This window comes from Lepidochelys kempii, chromosome 2 (genome assembly GCF_965140285.1).
Source record: "Lepidochelys kempii isolate rLepKem1 chromosome 2, rLepKem1.hap1, whole genome shotgun sequence".
NCBI lineage: Eukaryota > Metazoa > Chordata > Testudines > Cheloniidae > Lepidochelys > Lepidochelys kempii.
In genome coordinates this window covers 91048010-91067612 of record NC_136381.1, presented here as the reverse complement: position 1 = coordinate 91067612, position 19603 = coordinate 91048010, and the positions used below count along the sequence as shown (strand labels likewise).

The 19603-nt window shown below is 40.6% G+C and overlaps 1 protein-coding gene across 4 annotated transcripts in view; it reads right to left on the bottom strand.

The window, feature by feature from the left end:
• GNAL (G protein subunit alpha L) overlaps positions 1-19603 on the bottom strand; it is a 317300-nt gene that overhangs the window by 90371 nt on the left and 207326 nt on the right. For 3 of the 4 annotated variants that reach the window (XM_073331612.2, XM_073331614.2, XM_073331613.2), the window contains exon 5: positions 10381-10478. The exons of the other annotated variant lie outside the window; for it this stretch is intronic. In XM_073331612.2, the coding sequence (XP_073187713.1) occupies positions 10381-10478 (98 nt within the window). The remainder of the gene's footprint in view (positions 1-10380; positions 10479-19603) is intronic. 4 annotated transcript variants of the gene reach the window in all.

Sequence of the window (19603 nt, the reverse complement as noted above, 5' to 3'; positions counted from 1 at the left end):
ACACTGCTACCAAAAATCTCCAATTAGAGGTGCAGGGGCACACAGACACCTGAAGTGGAGCACCCACAGGGACACTGCTCGAAGAAGAACATTCGAGGGGGCAGAGAGGGAGCGCCACCCAGTTCCTTTCTGCCTCCAGCTGCAGCTGTACTCCGTCCCCTGCTCTGCCCCCAGCCACAACTCCACTCTGCCCTCTGCTCTGCCCCAACCCAGCTCTGACATCATTCCCTCTCTGCCCCCAGGCCAGATCTGCCTCTAGCTCAGAGTAGGGCAAACTCCGGCCCGCCGGCCACATCTGCTCTCTCCCTGCTTCCCTCGCAGTCACAGTTCCCCCAGCACCTGGGCAGCGTGGCTGTAGCTCCGGCCAGGCTATAGCGCGGCCAGACCCGGTGCTCCAGGGCTGCGCGGTCAGGGGGAGTTCTGAGGCGGGAGGCAAGGAGCAGGGAAGTTTGCAGGGGAGTGGTCAAGGGGCCTGGGCCCTGCCTTTGGGGACAGGGGCAGAGCAAACCAGGGCCCCCCTCCACCTCCAGCATGCTTGGCCCCTGCCCCCAGCAGCCAAGCCCAGACAGGGAGAGAGCCTTGCCTGACTGCCAGGGAGAGCAGCCAAATGAGCAGGGGAAACGCACAGGGAAAGGACTGAGCCTCCCTTCCCTCACCCCACAGGTAACGTGGGGTGGGGAGAGCAGGGAGGGTTGGATAGGGGGCGGGGGGGCCCGAGGAGGCTGGTCAGGGGGTGGGGAGCAGGCGGGATTGGATAGGGGACGGGCATCCTGGGAGATGGTCAGGGGGCAGAGAGCAGGGGTGTTTGGATAGGATGCACGGTTCCCGGGGGGGCAGTCAGGGATGGGGAGCAGGGGGGGTTGGATGGGGGTGGGAGTTCCAGGGGGCTGGAATGGGGGCAGGGGCCAGGCCATACCTTGCTGTTTGGGGATGCATAGCTCCCCCAGCCTTCCCTACCTGGCCCTCCATACAGTTTCTGTACCTGATGTGGCCCTAGGGCCAAAAAATTTACACCCCGCACCCCCATCCCTAGTTCTGCCCCCAGCTCCACTTTCAGCCCAACCTCCTCTGCTGAGCCAACTGTGCAGTAATGGAGGGGGTGGGGTGCAGACAGAGTCCATTACCGGTAAGCAGGGGGACAACAGAAGTTTGGGCATCACTGCATTAACCTAGCTAAGACTATATTAAGATCCCAGGAGTGAGAAGGCACCTGGACTAGGGGAAACATGAATAAAGCCCTTGAGGAAACTAGCAACTGTGGGATGGGAAAATATGATGTGATCCTGTATGGGGGGGATGGTGAGTTGTTATTGCTCCTAAGCACATCCTTAGAGAGCTGATTGATAGCCATGAGTTCTTTCTGGATAACTGGTTGTCCAGAATAACAGAAATCAGAATGTCTAGAGAAGACAGATTGGGCTGTGCTGCCCAAACAGAGCATCTCTTACATTTCACTCCATAGGTCAGCCTAGGAGAGTCCTTTGCACTTCATACTAACATATTCAGACCTTAGCAGAGCAGCTTCTTTCAATGCTATTTTACCAGCCAGCATCCATATTGTGAGGGGCAATGATGCTGGGTCCCGATGTACAATCTGCCCTTCTCTCTTGGAGATCATGTCGGTAAGACAGGTAATGTTATCAGGGGTTGTGCTGACAGGTTCATTAGGTTGGAGTACCAGAACTGTCTGGGCCAAGCTGGTGCTAGTATGATTATTACCGCTGAGTCCGGTCAGCGTTTCTTTAGGACCCTTGGTACTAATGGGATTGGTGGGAAGGCATATGTTATCTCTGGAGTCCACAAGATGAGGAAAGCATCTGACAGAGAACCTGGGCTCAGACTCCCATCTTGAGTAGAACATCTGACACTTTGCATTTTTGTCTGTGGTGAATAGATCGACTTTTGAGTGACTCCATCTGTGGAGGATACTCTGCAGGATGGAGTCTTTGACAATCCATTTGTAGTCAGATGTTAATTGCCTGCTGATCCAGTAAACTAGGACATTCTGCAAACCTGGCAGATACAGAGCTACTGTTATGATCTGGTTACGAACAGACTAGTTCCATAGGCAAACAGCTTCTTGACAAAGGGGTAGATGAACATTCTCCTCCCTGTCTGCTGATCTAAAACTTTGCTGTTGTGTTGTCTGTCATGACCTGGACTGTCAGTCCACTTAGAATGGGGAGAAATGCTGTGCAGGCTAGCTGAATAACTTTCAGCTCCAGGATGTTTATGCCAAGGTTAATCTCTTCAGTGGTCCATAGACCTTGAGTTGAAGGTGATCCAGATGACTTTCCTGGCTGAGTGCAGAACAATCAGTTATCAAGAGGTAGAGAAAATGATATCCCTTTGCTTACCTGGAGAATGTACCTGTACCCTTATGTCCATATGATATCTGTTTGAGAGATATTCAGATTTCAACTCCCCTTGAATGCAACATAGGTGAAATCTGGCATGCTGTGTATCATTAGTGCAGCAGGCCACGTGACTCAGAAGTCTGAGCAGTGTCTTATAGATGTTGGAGGGTGAACCTGCAGCTGGGCTGATGAGGTCTACCATGGTACTGAATCTGTCTTGTGGCAGATAAGCTCTTGCTGTTGTGGAATCCAGCACTGGCCCTGTAAACTCTATTTTTTGGGTCAGCACTAATATTATCTCTGATCACGCGGAGACCCAGGGTAGAGAAAAGTTGTAGGATCATATGAATGGAGATGTTCACATGATGCATGATTGAATGAGCCAATCATCAATGTACAGATATGCCTAAACAAATCCCTGTTACCATGGTAACCAAATGGCAGTTGCTCCAGGTTAATCAAGACACCTGGGGCCAATTAAGATCCTTCCAGAAAGTAGTGGAGACAGCTAGGTTGATTGGGACACCTGAAGCCAATCAGCGGCTGGCTGAAACTAGTTAAAAGCCTCCCACTTAGTCAGGTGAGGGTGTGTGTGTCAGGAGCTGTAGGAGGAAGCCACACTGCTAGAGAAACAGAGCAGTACAAACCTTATCAGGCACAAGAAAGGAGGCCCTCAGGTAAGGATGATATAGATATTGAGGAAGTGGGGGCTGCTGTGGGGAAGTGGCCCAGGGAATCGTACTTGTCCTGTTTCCAAAAAGTCAGCTACCAAGAGCTGCTACTATCAGGGTCCCTGGGCTGGAGCCCGGAGTAGAGGGCGGGCCCGGGCTCCCCCCTCACTTCCCCAACTAATCACTTAGACTGGGAGACAACAGAAACTGTATGAGGGAGGATAGCTTCTCCTCACCTCCCTTGCTGGCTTATGATGAAAATGGCTCAGAAGGCTGTGACCCTTGCCTCTAGAGAGAGAAGGGCTTCATGGAGGGTCACAGTGAGCCTCTGGGGCTACTGTAATCTGCCAGGAAGAGCGGAACCCACTGAGACAAGGTTGTAGCTTTGTCACAATACAAACAAAAATAATTTCAGTTGCACAGAGTGTAAGAGAAGTTGATACAGCCAAGGATACTGTTTCACAGCCACAGGCAGTAAGAAGGAACTGAAGGATGGTTGGCCTCTGGATTATATGCCCTTGGGTAGTGGTAGGGGCACGAGGATACCTAAGGTGCAGGCACAGCACCAATGGGCACTGTTGGCTCAAAGTATCCAATCATGAAGTGGAACGCATGTGGACAATCATTCAAAGAAGAACTTTTCTATAGTTATCCTATCTAGTACTGGGATAAATGCAGGAATTCAGATGCTAGACTTAGACAGGAGATGAGCGAGTCTGCCAACAGCTTGGTCCCATCAGCTAAGCAAGCGGGCCTTGCTTGGAGAAGCTGAAGCAGGATGGAGACACTTTCCCAGTGCAAAGAAGAAGTGTTCCAGCGGGCTGATCTCAGAAAAGAACAACATTGAGAGAAGATGCGGCAGGTAATTGTAGTCCAACAAACTTTGACAAAACAGCCAACTCAGGAGGCTAGTGAAACCCCATTCTCAAAGAGAGAGCAACTGCGAAGAAAAAACTGGATATGTGTTTTTTCCATGTATATTAGCTCAAATATAAAAATAAATTTGCTTTGGCCAAGCTTGTGTTTGCTTTTCTGAACACTTGAAAAATCAAGCTTTACGAGCACAAATATTTGTAGAAAGCCGATTTTAGGCTTGCATACTTGAGCATACCAGAAGTGGCATATTTCATATCGGATAGAATCCTGGTTGACAAAGCAGGGGACAGGGTTCCCTAAATCTTCCCCAAGTCCCAGAACAGAGGCAATTAAATGAGCCAGAATGCATTTTCCACAGCTACGACCACCCACTTACACACAGTTATTTTGTAAGAATGCAATGAGACCAAATTAAATTTAAACACTGAAACCATCCAATAAATCTTACAGTAGCCTAAATTTTTTCTAGGAACGAGGCCTTGAGCAAAGTCTGTGTGACCCAGAAAGAAAAAAGGTTTTAATTGACTAATCCTGCTTATCTATTTTCCTACTCTTTAAACTCCTATGTTTACCTGAGAGAGTCAAAGCCCCAATGGCATCTTTAAGCCTTATTTCTGATTATCAGAGTTAACCTCACTCAGCCAGGGAACACAAAAATAAGTGATGATCAGTCAATCAGAACTAACCAACCTAGCCAAGTTTTGAATACAGAATAATTAATACTTGTAGCAAATGGTTCGAGATCAATCCAAAGAATTAAAATATCTCACAAACATTAGTAATTTTGAATAATGAACAAACGTAAGAAAATTTTATACGGCTTGTGGATGTTACAGAAATAAAAAAGTTAAAATTTATGGAATAAATTATTTCTTTCAAATTAGTCACTCAAATTAGTGCTCTCATATATAATGTTTTACTAGGATAAAGCCATATTTCAAAATGTTTTTAGATTTTTCATTGGTGCTTGAGTACTTCAAAAGGGTATGCACTGATAGCACTAAAGACCTTTGTTTACCCAAAGAACTGGTACACCTTGGGTAGTTATCAAATTAAGGCTTTGTCTACACTGCCAACTGAACGACAAAACTTTTGTCATTCACTGGTGCTTTACCCTCCCCCCCTCGAAAGACAAAAGTTTTACCGCGACACGTGGGAGTGTAAATGGCTCATTGTTGGCAGGAGCGCTCTCCTCTTGGTAACGCGAACCCTGTTCATAGGGGGTAAAGATATTTTGTCGACAAAAGTGATGACAAACCGCGTTTACACTGCCTGACTTTTAGCGACACAGCTGTGTCGCTAAAAGCTGTATAGTGTAGTCAAAGCCTTAGTCTTTCTACATTGCCTACCTCAACCCTATTTTTAAAAGGTGAAGAGAACAGTTCAGTCTCTGACAGCTAAAATCATTGGTTTCTCTGCTGGGATTGCTAAGAATGCTGTCAGTTAGCACTGAAATATGATGGGAGTGTGTAGGTGCAGGTTGGTTTGTGACATGCACACTTGTTCACCAGAAACAGCTTTCACATGCACCACTGAGCAGTCAAACAGCATCAATCAATCATTATCAGCTTAACTGTATTCGTGGTATGCTCTTAACAAATAAAAGGGAGCTCAACACCTCATGGTTTCCATAAATCCATTTACATTAACACGCTCCTAAACTGCTAGGGACACTTAATCAGTTCTACAAACTGCGATCTGACCTGGGTTTTTTCCCCCTTTATAACTGAATCATCATTTATTTTGAGGAGTTCTGGATTCATAGAAGACTATACTTTACAAAGCCCTTCTAGGCACATAGTTAAAGTTTGTCATGTAGTGAGAGATGGCAATCATGAAGAAACAATGTAATTTATAAAGTAGTTAAAACTGGGGTTGTAATCATTTTTCAGAAGTCTGTTTCATGTGACCAGCTATGGAGTGAAATTTTTAATAATCAACATTATTGCCTAGTACACTGCCTATGCTCTAGGCAGCACCTGGGCAGCATTAAATCATAGCCCTGTGCTTCTCTCAAGGGATTTAAATTTCCAGAGTATTAAAGCAGTTGGCCTCAACCTTTCCAGACTACTGTACCCCTTTCAGGAGTCTGATTTGTCTTGCATATCCTAAGTTATACCTCAGTTAAAACCTGCTTGCTTACAAAATCAGACATAAAAATACAAAGGTGTCACTGCACACTATTACTGAAAAATTGCTTACTTTCTAATTTTTACCATAACATTATAAAATAAATCAACGGGAATATAAATATTGTACTTACATTTCCGTGCATAGTATATAGAGCAGTATAAACAAGTCATTGTCTGTATGAAATTTCAGTTTGTACTGACTTCACTAGAGCTTTTTATGTAGCCTGTTGTAAAACTAGCCAAATATCTAGAAGAGTTGATGTACCCCCTGGAAAACCTCTGCGTAAACCCAGCAGTACACATATCCCTAGTTGAGAACCACTGTATTAGAGTACCCAAAAATACACTTCAGTGTTCACTTAATCTCCAGTACTATGATTCCCCAACTCTTTCATTGTCAATAGGCTGGTTTTGTACATGACACTGCCAAAATCTAGATAAGAGAAGTGGAATTTAAAGGAAAAATAAATGAATGAGGTTCTTGCACTCTCAGAACCATATTTTAATCTCTTGTGTGCAGTGCCTCTTACATTTGTGAAAAGTATAAAAATTAAGGAGATTTATTTATTAAAAAAAGTTGATAAAGTATTTTAGCCCAGAAAGAAAGAGGAAAAATAGAAGCCAGAGTAAAGAATACACTTCTGGTTCTGTGAAGTGCATTTCACAAAACACTAAACTTGCTGTATTTTATTTAAAAAAAAAAATACAAAAACACCTGTCTTGTAGCGGTGAAATACTTTTTCTCAGTATGGGGTATAACTATATTGTATAACTTTGTAGGTAGGGATAGAAAAATTCAAATCTTTGCTTTATGATACATCTAGAGCTGTCAGACCTCAAGCGAAATAGCCTGCTTGGTCACAGTTTTTCCATTTCTCATAAATTCCATGGTATGTATTAATGTGACACTCGTTTAAACAAAGTTCAGGTAACAGAGGGTGTTATGGGAGAAAAACTAAAATAAATAGACACTCAGAGCTTGATGTCATTTACATTAAGGACCTTTTACACCAGTCTGGTAGTGTAAAGCAGCCTTACAGTGAACACAAATTTACGTAAATGAGTGTAAATGAGAATGAGGCCCCTATTTCTATGCTGGTTTCTGTGGCCTCTGGTACCAGCAGGATAACGTTAATACTTCTCAAAAAAATTAAATTAAATTAAATAAGCTAAGCTTTTAAAATGTAGTTTTAAACTTGCTGAAGCTTCTGAACTGCAGCCAAATTAAATTATTTTAACTTGGATTTTATTTATAATTAATTTCATAATATTCAACAATTTTTATAAAGACATCCCACCCATCTTGTAATCTAATAACTGTCTTAAAAAAGAAGTTTTTTTAAAATGGAGAGAGGACTGGTGGCCCACAGATCACACACTGTCTGCATTCCCATCTAGAAGATCGGGGTTCAACTGTTGCTCTGGGATGCTTGCTCATCAAGTGAGGACAAGATGAAAACATGGTGAATGTGGCTTGCTCAACCCCTGGGAGCTTGAGGATGACTGAAGGGGAAGACAGCTATTGCCATTCAACATTACTCTTTTTTTTTTTGCAAAATAAAGAAAAACTATTAGTGTGCTCCAAAAGTGAATTCCATTCAGTCCTCCTTAGACATAAAGTTAGTACTTGTGTACAAAGCCTTTTGTCCATGTATAGAGAAAAATATGTGTATCTTTTCCAGTAATATTTCAAACTTACTTTTAATATTACACTAAGCTCCAGAGGTCTCAGGTTCAATCCCCATGACTGGGGTCTGTTGGTGTTACACAGACGCAAGCAGGGGGCACAGAGGGATAGCTCAGTGGTTTGAGCATTGGCCTGCTAAACCCAGGATTGTGAGTTCAATCCTTGAGGGGGCCATTTAGGGATCTGGGGCAAAAATAAGGGACAGTACTTGGTCCTGCCATGAAGGCAGGGGACTGGACTCGATGGCCTTTCAAAGTCCCTTCCAGCTCTATGAGATAGGTATATCTCCATATCAAATATTATATTCTTCAGTTTAGAAGAAACAAGATAACTCTACTGTTCTAAATTATGTCAGCTTCTGGAATGGAGGTACACATTTCTACATGAAGTAGCTGCTGTCATCATATAGTACATAACATATAAATAGATAAAACAAAAAGCAAGAATTACCCATCCATTGACTACATCATTATTGTACCAATGCTTCTGTGTAGTAGTGACAAGTGACTGTTTTGGGGAGCAGGTTAAAGCCAGAAATATTTTCAATCTGTCCCCCAAAATAAGAGTATGTTAACCTATTTTTAAGCAGCAGTATAATCTTTCCCGATAGAAAGCTGTGTGTGTGAAGCACAGAAGTAGGAAACCGGAATTCATGAGTTCCAATATCTACTCTGACCCTAACTTCTTTTGAAGCCTCGGCGAAGTCACCTGACAACTTTCCTTCCATTTACTCAACCAAAAACTTACTTGCTTCACATGGTATTTTAAGTATTAATTAGTGTTTGTGAAACCCTTTGAAGATGTAAAACGTTATATACGTTCTAAGCACTATATTCAGAATTGTAACAAATAAAGCTATCCTAAATTACCAAATTTAATAGTAGTTCTGTCTCGCACTATTTGGATTAGATAAACTAATGCATAGTACTCTCTCTTTAACTGAGATTGTTAAACTCTTGGTGATTATCTCAAAAAATAAATGATCAATTGGAGGCGATAGGGGACACGGCATGTAGAAAAGAAAACCCTCTTATTCTTTACATTCTTTTAGAAAAATGCGAAGTTTAATTTAACATTTTGAGATATCGGAATTGACCCCAATCCCATTTTGTCACTTTCATTTCCTTTCTGTACATAAGATTTGGAGCATAAGTCTTTTCCCACATGCCAAAATTTCCATTTGAGGCTTCTTTACGCTCACATAAACATACTTCCATTAATATTACAATGGAATAATTTACTTTTTTCATGCTGTTCCGTTGCATCCTACCCCTTTCCCCAAACAGGACTGGCAAAGATATGTAGGATTTGTCTGTATGCTGGACACTTCAATCAGCACAGACCAAATCTGTACCATAGAGAAAAAAATTGACAGAAATCACAAATTTAGGGTCTTTTGCAGAGTTTGTTGCATCATTCAAGAATCACCGCTTTCAGTTAAATAATGATATTTCCAGTCAATCTGGCTATGAACTGATTACACAAGGTAAACGAGGAATGCCCAAATTGTGGCTAACTATGCCCACTGACCTCCTTTCTACCCATACAAAATTCCACCACACTGTCATGTGTAAATGTGTCTATGTTTGCGTCTATGGCAGAAATGACCCAATGGCACTGAGCTGCCAGTTTATGGCAAAAGTGAGGGAATGAGTTTTCTTTGTGTTCTTGTTTCTCTGCTGGAGTCCAAACAGGGGAGTAGAGAGAACAGAAAAACAGTACTCTCAGTTTTGCAGTGGACCTGTGATCTTGCTGCTGACCATAATTATCAGTCAGGCTGATCTACAGAGCCTGCTCTTCAAAAACCCTAAATCACGAAGCAACTCTCAAGGCAAAATTTCTGGCAACAGCAATTCACATCAAAATATATATTTTTGGTCAAAGTCTAATTCAGAGCTGGGTTATTATTTCTGGTGACTGTCAAGTGTTGTAGCTTTAGCATACTGGTGAACTATTTCCTTTTTGATTAAAAGAGAGGGAGGGGTGTGCTATGTGTCATAATCTGTTTGGGATTTTCATCTCCACATCCTCACATACAAACATTTCCACTGGAACTCTGTGTAAATCATATCCTATCAAGTGAATCCTTTTGGGGATTGTTACTTGTGTTAACACTTTTACTGATTGACTTGATGTAGCCCTTGAGAAGATAAACTGGCTAGTTTCTTAGAAGAACGGTCAGCTATTGTTTGTTTGTTGAATATACTGAAGAAACACAATAGCAATGTAGGTTTACATTGCTTTTGAGAAAAATCTCAAAAATCTCACTACTATGTGGCTTGATGCTTAAAATGTTCAAATACAGAGTAATCCAAAATAAAAATTCAGAAGTGTTTTCTCTTAAAATAATCTAATTACTTACTGTAATTGAAACAAAACAGACAGCTGTTACTTAAAATTATTTGACTCACTAACTTTTTCTTTTACTTTAGCCTTCCTCAGCGGTTGAATAGCACCAGCAAAATGTGTAGCTGTCTAGTAACTGAGCAACACAGTAAAACCATCATTACTCTTGCTGTGCATATTTTGTATATGTAAGAAATTAGAATGTTGTTTGGTGGATCACAAACTCCCAAATCTTGCAAATATAAATATCTTTTTCAGACTTATAATCCATTACATTCTTGGGTATTAATTACACAAAAATAAACACTTACTACTGTGCACAGTCAATCAGTTGGTATTCGTTTGACCTCTCGAAGCATGCCTTTACTCCTTCATCATCCCAGAGCTTTTTTGCATGTTCAAAGAATTCCTGAAAATTGGAAATGTGACAAATAAGAGAAAATTTCTCAGGTTTTGTTTTAATTAAAAAGAAACACAATGGTTCTTCCCTCCTCAAATCTTCATGTTTTAAAATGGTTGCAACATGAAAAACTATACATTTGAAGAAGAAAAGGTGAATTATTATTAGTGAAGTCAAAGTCTCAGAAAAACTAGTTTGGACTGTTGAGTACTTTCACATAGAATCATAGAATATCAGGGTTGGAAGGGACCCCAGAAGGTCATCTAGTCCAACCCCCTGCTCGAAGCAGGACCAATTCCCAGTTAAATCATCCCAGCCAGGGCTTTGTAAAGCCTGACCTTAAAAACCTCTAAGGAAGGAGATTCTACCACCTCCCTAGGTAACGCATTCCAGTGTTTCACCACCCTCTTAGTGAAAAAGTTTTTCCTAATATCCAATCTAAACCTCCCCCACTGCAACTTGAGACCATTACTCCTCGTTCTGTCATCTGCTACCACTGAGAACAGTTTAGAGCCATCCTCTTTGGAACCCCCTTTCAGGTAGTTGAAAGCAGCTATCAAATCCCCCCTCATTCTTCTCTTCTGCAGGCTAAACAATCCCAGCTCCCTCAGCCTCTCCTCATAACTCATGTGTTCCAGACCCCTAATCATTTTTGTTGCCCTTCGCTGGACTCTCTCCAACTTATCCACATCCTTCTTGAAGTGTGGGGCCCAAAACTGGACACAGTACTCCAGATGAGGCCTCACCAATGTCGAATAGAGGGGAACGATCACGTCCCTCGATCTGCTCGCTATGCCCCTACTTATACATCCCAAAATGCCATTGGCCTTCTTGGCAACAAGGGCACACTGCTGACTCATATCCAGCTTCTCGTCCACTGTCACCCCTAGGTCCTTTTCCGCAGAACTGCTGCCTAGCCATTCGGTCCCTAGTCTGTAGCTGTGCATTGGGTTCTTCCGTCCTAAGTGCAGGACCCTGCACTTATCCTTATTGAACCTCATCAGATTTCTTTTGGCCCAATCCTCCAATTTGTCTAGGTCCTTCTGTATCCTATCCCTCCCCTCCAGCGTATCTACCACTCCTCCCAGTTTAGTATCATCCGCAAATTTGCTGAGAGTGCAATCCACACCATCCTCCAGATCATTTATGAAGATATTGAACAAAACCGGCCCCAGGACCGACCCTTGGGGCACTCCACTTGATACCAGCTGCCAACTAGACATGGAGCCATTGATCACTACCCGTTGAGCCCGACAATCTAGCCAGCTTTTGACCCACCTTATACTGCATACAATCTATCAATTGGTTTCAAGAATTTTATATCATCTAGCCTTTCACTACTTCTCCAAAAGAGCACTTGTCTATTTGCAAAGTAAGTATTAATAAACTGATCCAGCCTAACTTCCCCATGTGGCCAAAAGAAACGTTAAAAAGTGTTGAAACCAGGTTGGTGTACCCCAGTGGCAGAAGACAAATTTCCAAGTAAGAAATCAGATTTGCTGACACAATGGAATTTGAATAGCAGATCCTCTCAGAAAATCAAAGATGAGTTGGAACTGACTCTTAAAATTATAAGGAAACCTCAACACCAAACAACTGAGCACACAACTCCATAGTAGCATGAATATGGCAATGTTAAAGCACCAAAATTTATTAAAATTTGCTTTGAAGGACAGCTTGTTTCTTGCTTTTAGCAGCCTAGCAAAGAAAGCCCTGAAAGTTAGCTTCTAGCTACTACCCCCCAAATTGGACCCTTTATTCCAGTGGTTCTCAACCCTTTCCACACTCCTGTACTCCTTTCAGGAGTCTGATTTTTCTTGCGTACCTCAAGTTTCACCTCACTGAAAAACTCAGGCTTAAGTTTTCTGCCCTGGACTGCATCGAGTCTAACACTGGCCCTGGCGACCCCATTAAAACAAACTTGCCCACAGTTTGAGAACTGCTGGTATAGTGTATGGATCAGTATAAACAAGTCATTGTCTGTATGATATTTTACTTTAGTTTAGTTCGCTAGTGCTTTTTATGTAGCCTGTTGTAAAACTAGGCAAATATCTAAATGTGTTGATGTAACTCCTGGAAGACCTCTGCATACCACTGGTTCAGAACCACTGCTTTATTCAAAAGACTCTGGCCTCAGATTCTGGGGAACCTAGGAAGTACTTCATATCTAGGACTATGCCATAATTAAGAAAACCACCCTGAAACCAAACTAACCCAAACACACCTACTCCTAAAAGTATAGAGAGCAGTTATAAAAGACAAGTGATGCTCTCTGTGTTTGGAGGCACTTGAGGGTACTTTGGCTCCATTGTCTTGGGTAAATAAGAGCCCAGCTCCGCCAAAAAAGGCAAAAAACACAACTAGGAAGGTCCCTCATGTAAATTCACTACTGGACCTTTTGTAGAAGCTCATGCGGAAACCTGAGAAAAAGTGTTGATGATACAGAAGCCTATGGTCTTCCCTCTGAGACAGAAGTAAAGCAACAGTTTCCCATTATAGTGGAAGGTAGCTCTTTGCTGTCAGAAACTACATTCTGGAAGACATGTAAAACCAAGACTCTTATCTTTTATGTGAATTAAAGAGTCCATGACACTTTCCACAAGAACACATCTATGATTTTATGTCCTGGCCCTACTAAGCTGGGCAAAATTCACTTCACAAAATTACATTTTGTCTACCTAAATTTCACACTGCAGTTTTGTTTGGAGACGGCATTATCTTTCCCTTCCTGCCCTAAAAACCTATTGTGTACTGTTGCTGTATGCTGTTTAAAAGCTTTTGTATCCCACTCCAGAACTTGTTGTTAGAACAGGGAACGTTAGTTCTATTACAAACCAAAACAAAAAAACCACACACACACCCCCCAACCTGTTAGAAAAAGTAACAGTTAAGATTGCTAAATTACAAGGTATTTACCTATCACATCATCTATAAAAACACAAGTCCTTGTAATTAAGAGCATAAATCTTACTCTTCCCAAATAATAAACAAACATATTATTCTTAGCCAGTGTGATGAAATATGCATTTCATTGTAACAAAATAACTTTAACTCTGACCCATGGAATTTTAAAGCTTTGTTATTGTTGTTGGGGTTTTTGCTGTTGTAACTAAGTACATTTTGGTATTTTCTTTTAAACAATAATGTGAAGTGGGAAGCAACTAACATGTACCAATTGGCAGTAGAAGTTTTTAGTAATGCACAAATTGCTGTTTATTGAGAATAATGTTAATAGGAAGTTAAGTTAATAGTTCCTAAGTTAATAGAAAAAGTATGTAACATTGTCAGAAGAGTAAATCTGTATATGATCAGGACAATCTAATTTTCCAAGCCAAAGCTACAGGGCAAGCTAACATGTAGCTCTATAATGGAAGCTGGTTGTAACCTGTCTGCAACCGCTATTGACTCTCCATAATTCCTGGCTCAGCTACTAACTTCCTATGTGACTTTCAGCAAATTACTTAACTTGTATCTGGCTCAATTGCACTAGGGAAAAATGTGTAAAAACACGATATATACACATCATAGGACTGTTATGAGGCTCAATGACGGTCTGTAAATTACAGAAATAGATGAAAAAGCATGTTTTCCAACCCCTCCTATATCCTTTAAACAAGAACAATCTTTTCTGTGGTAGTAAAATTCATAGCAGAAATTTTCTGTTAATGCATTACATTAGTATTGAAATCACCCTCCAGTCTTAAACCTCACATCCAAAAAACACCACCCACAAGGTAATACAGCATGTCTAATCTTCAGCAAGTTACTGCCAGATGCTGACAAAACTTTCAGGTTAGAGTACAAATGGAGGAAAGATTTTTGAGAAGAGATGGTACACCATTAAAACCGCACAATTACTTTTCAAATGTACTGTATGTAATGTAGATTCAGTAAAATAAAGATAAATGACTTCCACTTTCCTGAAGGATTTCAAATCTTGAAGAAAGCGAGGTGTTAAACAATACAACAAAACACTCTGTGAATTGTGTTAATTCACAACTACTGTTGTTCACAACTACTGTTTCTCTTACAGCAGAAAGAGAAACCAAGTGAAAGAACAAAGAAAGAAAAAAAATTAAGAGGGTAGAGCAAGGCGAGAACTGTGAATATAAAACAGAGAATGCTGCTATAAAATATAAAAATGAAAGATCAAAGAATTAATAGAGAGAGAGATAGGAAGGAAAGATAAGAAAGGAAATAAAAAATAAATCAATAAAATAACTGGAAAGAGGAAGAAGCCAAAAAGGAAAATCAAAATCAGAAAATATGGCACAATCTTTAGATTAAAATATTTGTTTCATAAATATTTAATCCTATATTTTATTGGATTTCTCTGTTTAGATTGGCCTGCATTGTGATCCAAAAGTACTGACATTTAAGGGAAGGACATGAGGACGCAGCATGGTGCCAGGAGAAAAGTTCAGCTGTGGTCCCCAGATTTAGGGTCCAATGCTTCAGTTCCTGGAGTATGATGAGCTGGAACCCCTCTTTTTCCTCATGGCATCTATCTTTGTAGGCCAACCTGTGATAAGATATGGTGGGAGTAGGAGGTGGAGACATTAGTATAAAACCACACCCTTTTCCAAAGACTGGTGTTGATTGACAGACACTGGGTCTCTCAAAAAACCACTGCTTACAGGCTTCTCCTACTTTACTTATCTTTGTACCTCCACATGGTAAACACCTCTGACTACTGGGTGTTTATTTTTAAAATTTATATTTCACTTTCTATAGAAAAAAACTGCAGTTTTTGGCAGCAAACAGTGTTTTGATAGTGGGTAAAATAAAGTACTTCTGATTTGCACTAAAAAATTCAATTTCTCTTCTCTATTTTTGTTTTACATCTGTTTTTCATTACATGCAAATTTAATTTTGCGTCTCTTTCTCCACAAGTATAATTCTGCATATCTATTACCCTCATTTTGGATACAAACACCTTACACAAATCACTGTTGGTCTCTAAGACCACACAAATATGTTGGGCAGAAATTATATGCCTCAAATATTTTAGCCTGGTTATTTTATTTTACAGCAGACTGTTTAAAATTATTCCCAGATTTTTTAGTCTAACACAAGTCCTATAATACAGAACAAATACATGTGCCTCTTTAAAATGTATTGAGCTACTGCAGAAGAGCATATTATTCTGCAAATTGCCTCCCACCTACATTTACAATCCTTTTTCCTTGGTGACTAAACCGTTCCACAAAAATCCTACACCACTTCAAGACTACCACCACCACCATTCACTTTCCATGCTCACTTTTAACCGTCTCTTCCCCTAATAAGCATCCTAATATATTATCCCTTCTCAGCTGCTCAAAGCACCAAGATGTGACCCAGATCCTACATCCCAAATTCATCTTACTACATCTGGAGAATTGCCTATATCCAGCCTGCTTCCTACCTTCATCCACTAAGACATTAGGTAGCATTTATTCAGCTTGCTGGTAAGATTTTAAAAAATGACTAGTGGTTTTAGGTGCCTCAGTTTTTAGATGTCCAACCTAAGGCATATCAGAGGGGCCTGATTTGCGAGGGTGGGGGCTCAGAACTTCCTAAAATCAGGCCCGTTAAGAAGTCTCAAGCTGGACATGTAAAAATTGAGGCACCCCCAAATCACTAGTGCCTTTTAGAATCTTGGTCTAAAGAAATATAAAATTGAGCTTTGATATTTACTGTAGACACCTAAATCTACTACCATAAAGATAATTAGTACAACAGAGCCTATAGAGAAACTGGGAATAAGATAATACTATTAGGAATAGTCCGGATAATAATACAATATTCACAGTAGGGTCATAAAAACATAAAGCACAAACTTGCTTCTTCCCTAACTCTTCATTAGAGAGGTAAACAAACATATAAATATTTACATACCTACCATATTTTTCTTGACCTGGGATCTAAATTAGAGATCCAACCCAGCTTGCAGGAGTAAGGAATGATGCTTCAGGTCTCATTAGCTACAGGTATTTACTTTCTTTAGATGTTTAGGTGGCTAGTGTAAATTCAGTTATAAAAAAGTCAAAGCCACACGAATGCTACAATTTAGATTTAATCACAATCAAGATTCAAAATACAGTATCTTACATATTTAGTAATAATACAGACCTGACTAGAAGAGTAAGGAAAAGAAAAAAAATACGCCTTTTGAACTTCCTTAGATACCCAAATCAAGGACACACATTTTTGAGCCTTCTATTCACTTACACATCATTTGTCTTTTTGTTGTAAATGTAAACACTCATGCATCACCTAAAAAAAGTGCAGACACACAAACGCATGCCATAGTATTGTTTTGAGCTGGGTGAAATCTTGCTATGGGTTGAGTTAAAATCTCATTTAAACTGGTGATACTTTTCATTCAAGATAGTTGTAAGAGACAATTATGGGGCCGTACCTGAAACAAAGAGGAATAGAGTCTGCCCAGAAACTAGTACCATTCCACTGGGCATGCGTGCCTGTGTGCAGGTGTGCAAGGGAACACAGAGAAGAAGAGAGAGAGAAAGAGGCAGAGGCAGAGGAAGAAAATAAGAAAGTCAAGTAGGAGCCTGGAACCACAGTGTAACCCTGGAAAAAGTGAGAGCGCGCTTTTGGGTCTGGTGTTGGCTAAAGAGGCTTGGCAGCTATAAGCTAAGGGTGTGTCTACACTGCAAGCGCTACAGCAGCATGGCTGCAGCTACACCACTGTAGTGTAGACACTTCCTACAGCAACAGAAGAGGTTTTTTCATCGCTGTAGTAAATCCACCCCCTCTAGAAGTGGTAGCTAGGTCAATGGAAGAATTCTTCCATCAACATAGTTGAGTCTACTGTAGGGGTTAGCTTGATCTAACTACACAGCACAGGGCATGGAATTTTTCACAACTCTGAATGATGTATCTAGGTTGACCTAAGTTTTAGGTGTAGACCAGGCTTACTTACAAGAAACTGCTTCTTTTGTTCTTGGTTCCTCCTGTGTTCAGAGAAGCAGGACTTCATGCATTTCTTGTAAATCAACAAGATTGCATCAAAGAAAATATCAGACTCCATCAATTTCTGCTTCCAACTGGAACATACCCAGGGCCCTGAAATTTGGCTAGCCACTCGCATCAAAAAGGAGTAACAATAGAACACACAATGACTTTAAGATATGTACAAGTGTGTATCAAGTACATACCACTTCCTGGTGCTACTTCCTATAATCAGCACTGAATTTTCAATTACAAGACAAAAATTTTTTTCAACCATTTCAGTTACCAGTTTTCAGCACTTTCTCTGTAGGATGGAGAACATGTAGGGAGGGTCCTTCTACACAAAACATATCATGAGAGAAACTGTGAAGCAATATTCATAACAAATCATTATTAAAATCACTATTTCAAATGTGCCTTAAAGGAGTTTACAGCATGAACCTTCTTGAAATTTAATTTTCTTTAAGAAATAAACATTGCATGAGAAACCTACACCTACCCATACAGAGCCTACAAAACCTGTCACGGTGCCTAAAAAAAGGAATTGTTTGAATTTCCATCTAGGGAACAAACTTCTTAAGTGTCTAAATTAGACAAGAAATAGAAGACTAAACAGCCAAGTATCTTCATGGAAAAATCTTTATGTATGTTGGAATCAAAATTCTTTATCTGACTACTGCCTTACAAACTAAAAAAGGTTTATATTAGATCAGTGATTTTTTTTCCCTAATGAGACTCTGGGCACTTGCATACCAGATGAAGCACACATTGTGGCTGTCCTGATGCCACCTCTAACCCTCCTAGAAATTGGTATGCAGAAGACACCACAGTATTTTCTCTTCTACGTATTTACTCTGTTAATGCACTGTAAACCTTGCACAACTCCTTGACAGGATAAAATGAAATCAGGTCATATCCCCACACCTCAAACTAAGATTCATATTCCTAGTCTCCCGACCCTTGGGTATCCAATCTTATTTCTTAATTCAAATGCAGCTTTAATCTATTTACCTGTCTGATTGGTATGACAAGCATTTAAAGAATGTGGAACTAAAGTGACAAATGTCCTACAATGATATTAGTAATACACAATTTTATGGTTTTACACTATGGTGTGAAAGTCAAAGTCTTGAATTTTATTCTTTGATGTGGTTACTTTTTTGCTTTTGTTTTAAAACAAACTATGCAATTCACTTAAAAACAATGTTTTGTTGTTTTTGTAAGACAGTCCATAAAATTTATATTTACAAATGCCTTGTTCTGTCCATAACCTAAATTCTAGAGCAAATAAGGCAAGAGTCCTATAAACCACTTCATTTTATAGTCAGCCCTGATTCATTACCTGAGCACTATCCATCTTGTGCACTGAATGAGGTAGAGTCCTGTGGGGAAAAATGGCCTGTGATAATCTAACAGAAAACTGTATGATAATGCATACACACAAGGGTGCAGAATTAAGGTTGCACAGGCAACCTATATTCTGGCATTTCCTAACTTTCAAGTTCTTGACTTTGCAACCTAAATAACATTCTTGTAACAATTTTGTGTATGTTATTTCCTAGATAGGTTTTTAATGTCAAGGGGAGCCCAGCCTAGCTCTCTTCCCACATTCCAGAGAGGCAAATTGAAGAAGGAGGAGAAGAAAAAAAAAAGACAGAAATCCCATCATACTGATGGAACCATACTGACACATATGGGTCATCGACAAGATTGGGACCTTTAGATACACAGTACAGACCTCTACAACTTGAGCCAATGGGGAACTGGTAATAGTAGTAGACTCTTTTCCTCTATGAGAACCAGCCACTAAAGAAGAGAAGACACAGATTTTATCAGTAGATTTCACAGCTGTTTTCTCAACCGCAGAGGACTGCTGAGACTCAGGAATCTTGGGTTCCATTCCAGGTTTTGGAGGAGAGTGGTTCTAACTCACACACCTCCTGGACATGGTGCTCTGTCCCCCTCTAGTGGCATCAAGACCACTTGAGATTAATGAGTCTGCTACAGCCTTAGCTAATAGGCATGTGGCTTTTAGCTCATGCAGTAGAGGCTCACCTATTTAGCTTCAGAGGTCCCAGGTTCAATCCTGCCCGCCAATGACCGGGATCTGTCAGCATTACATGTGCTCTCGTGGTTCCAGACCCTTTGCTCTAGCATGTCCGACACCATGCTTGCCCCTC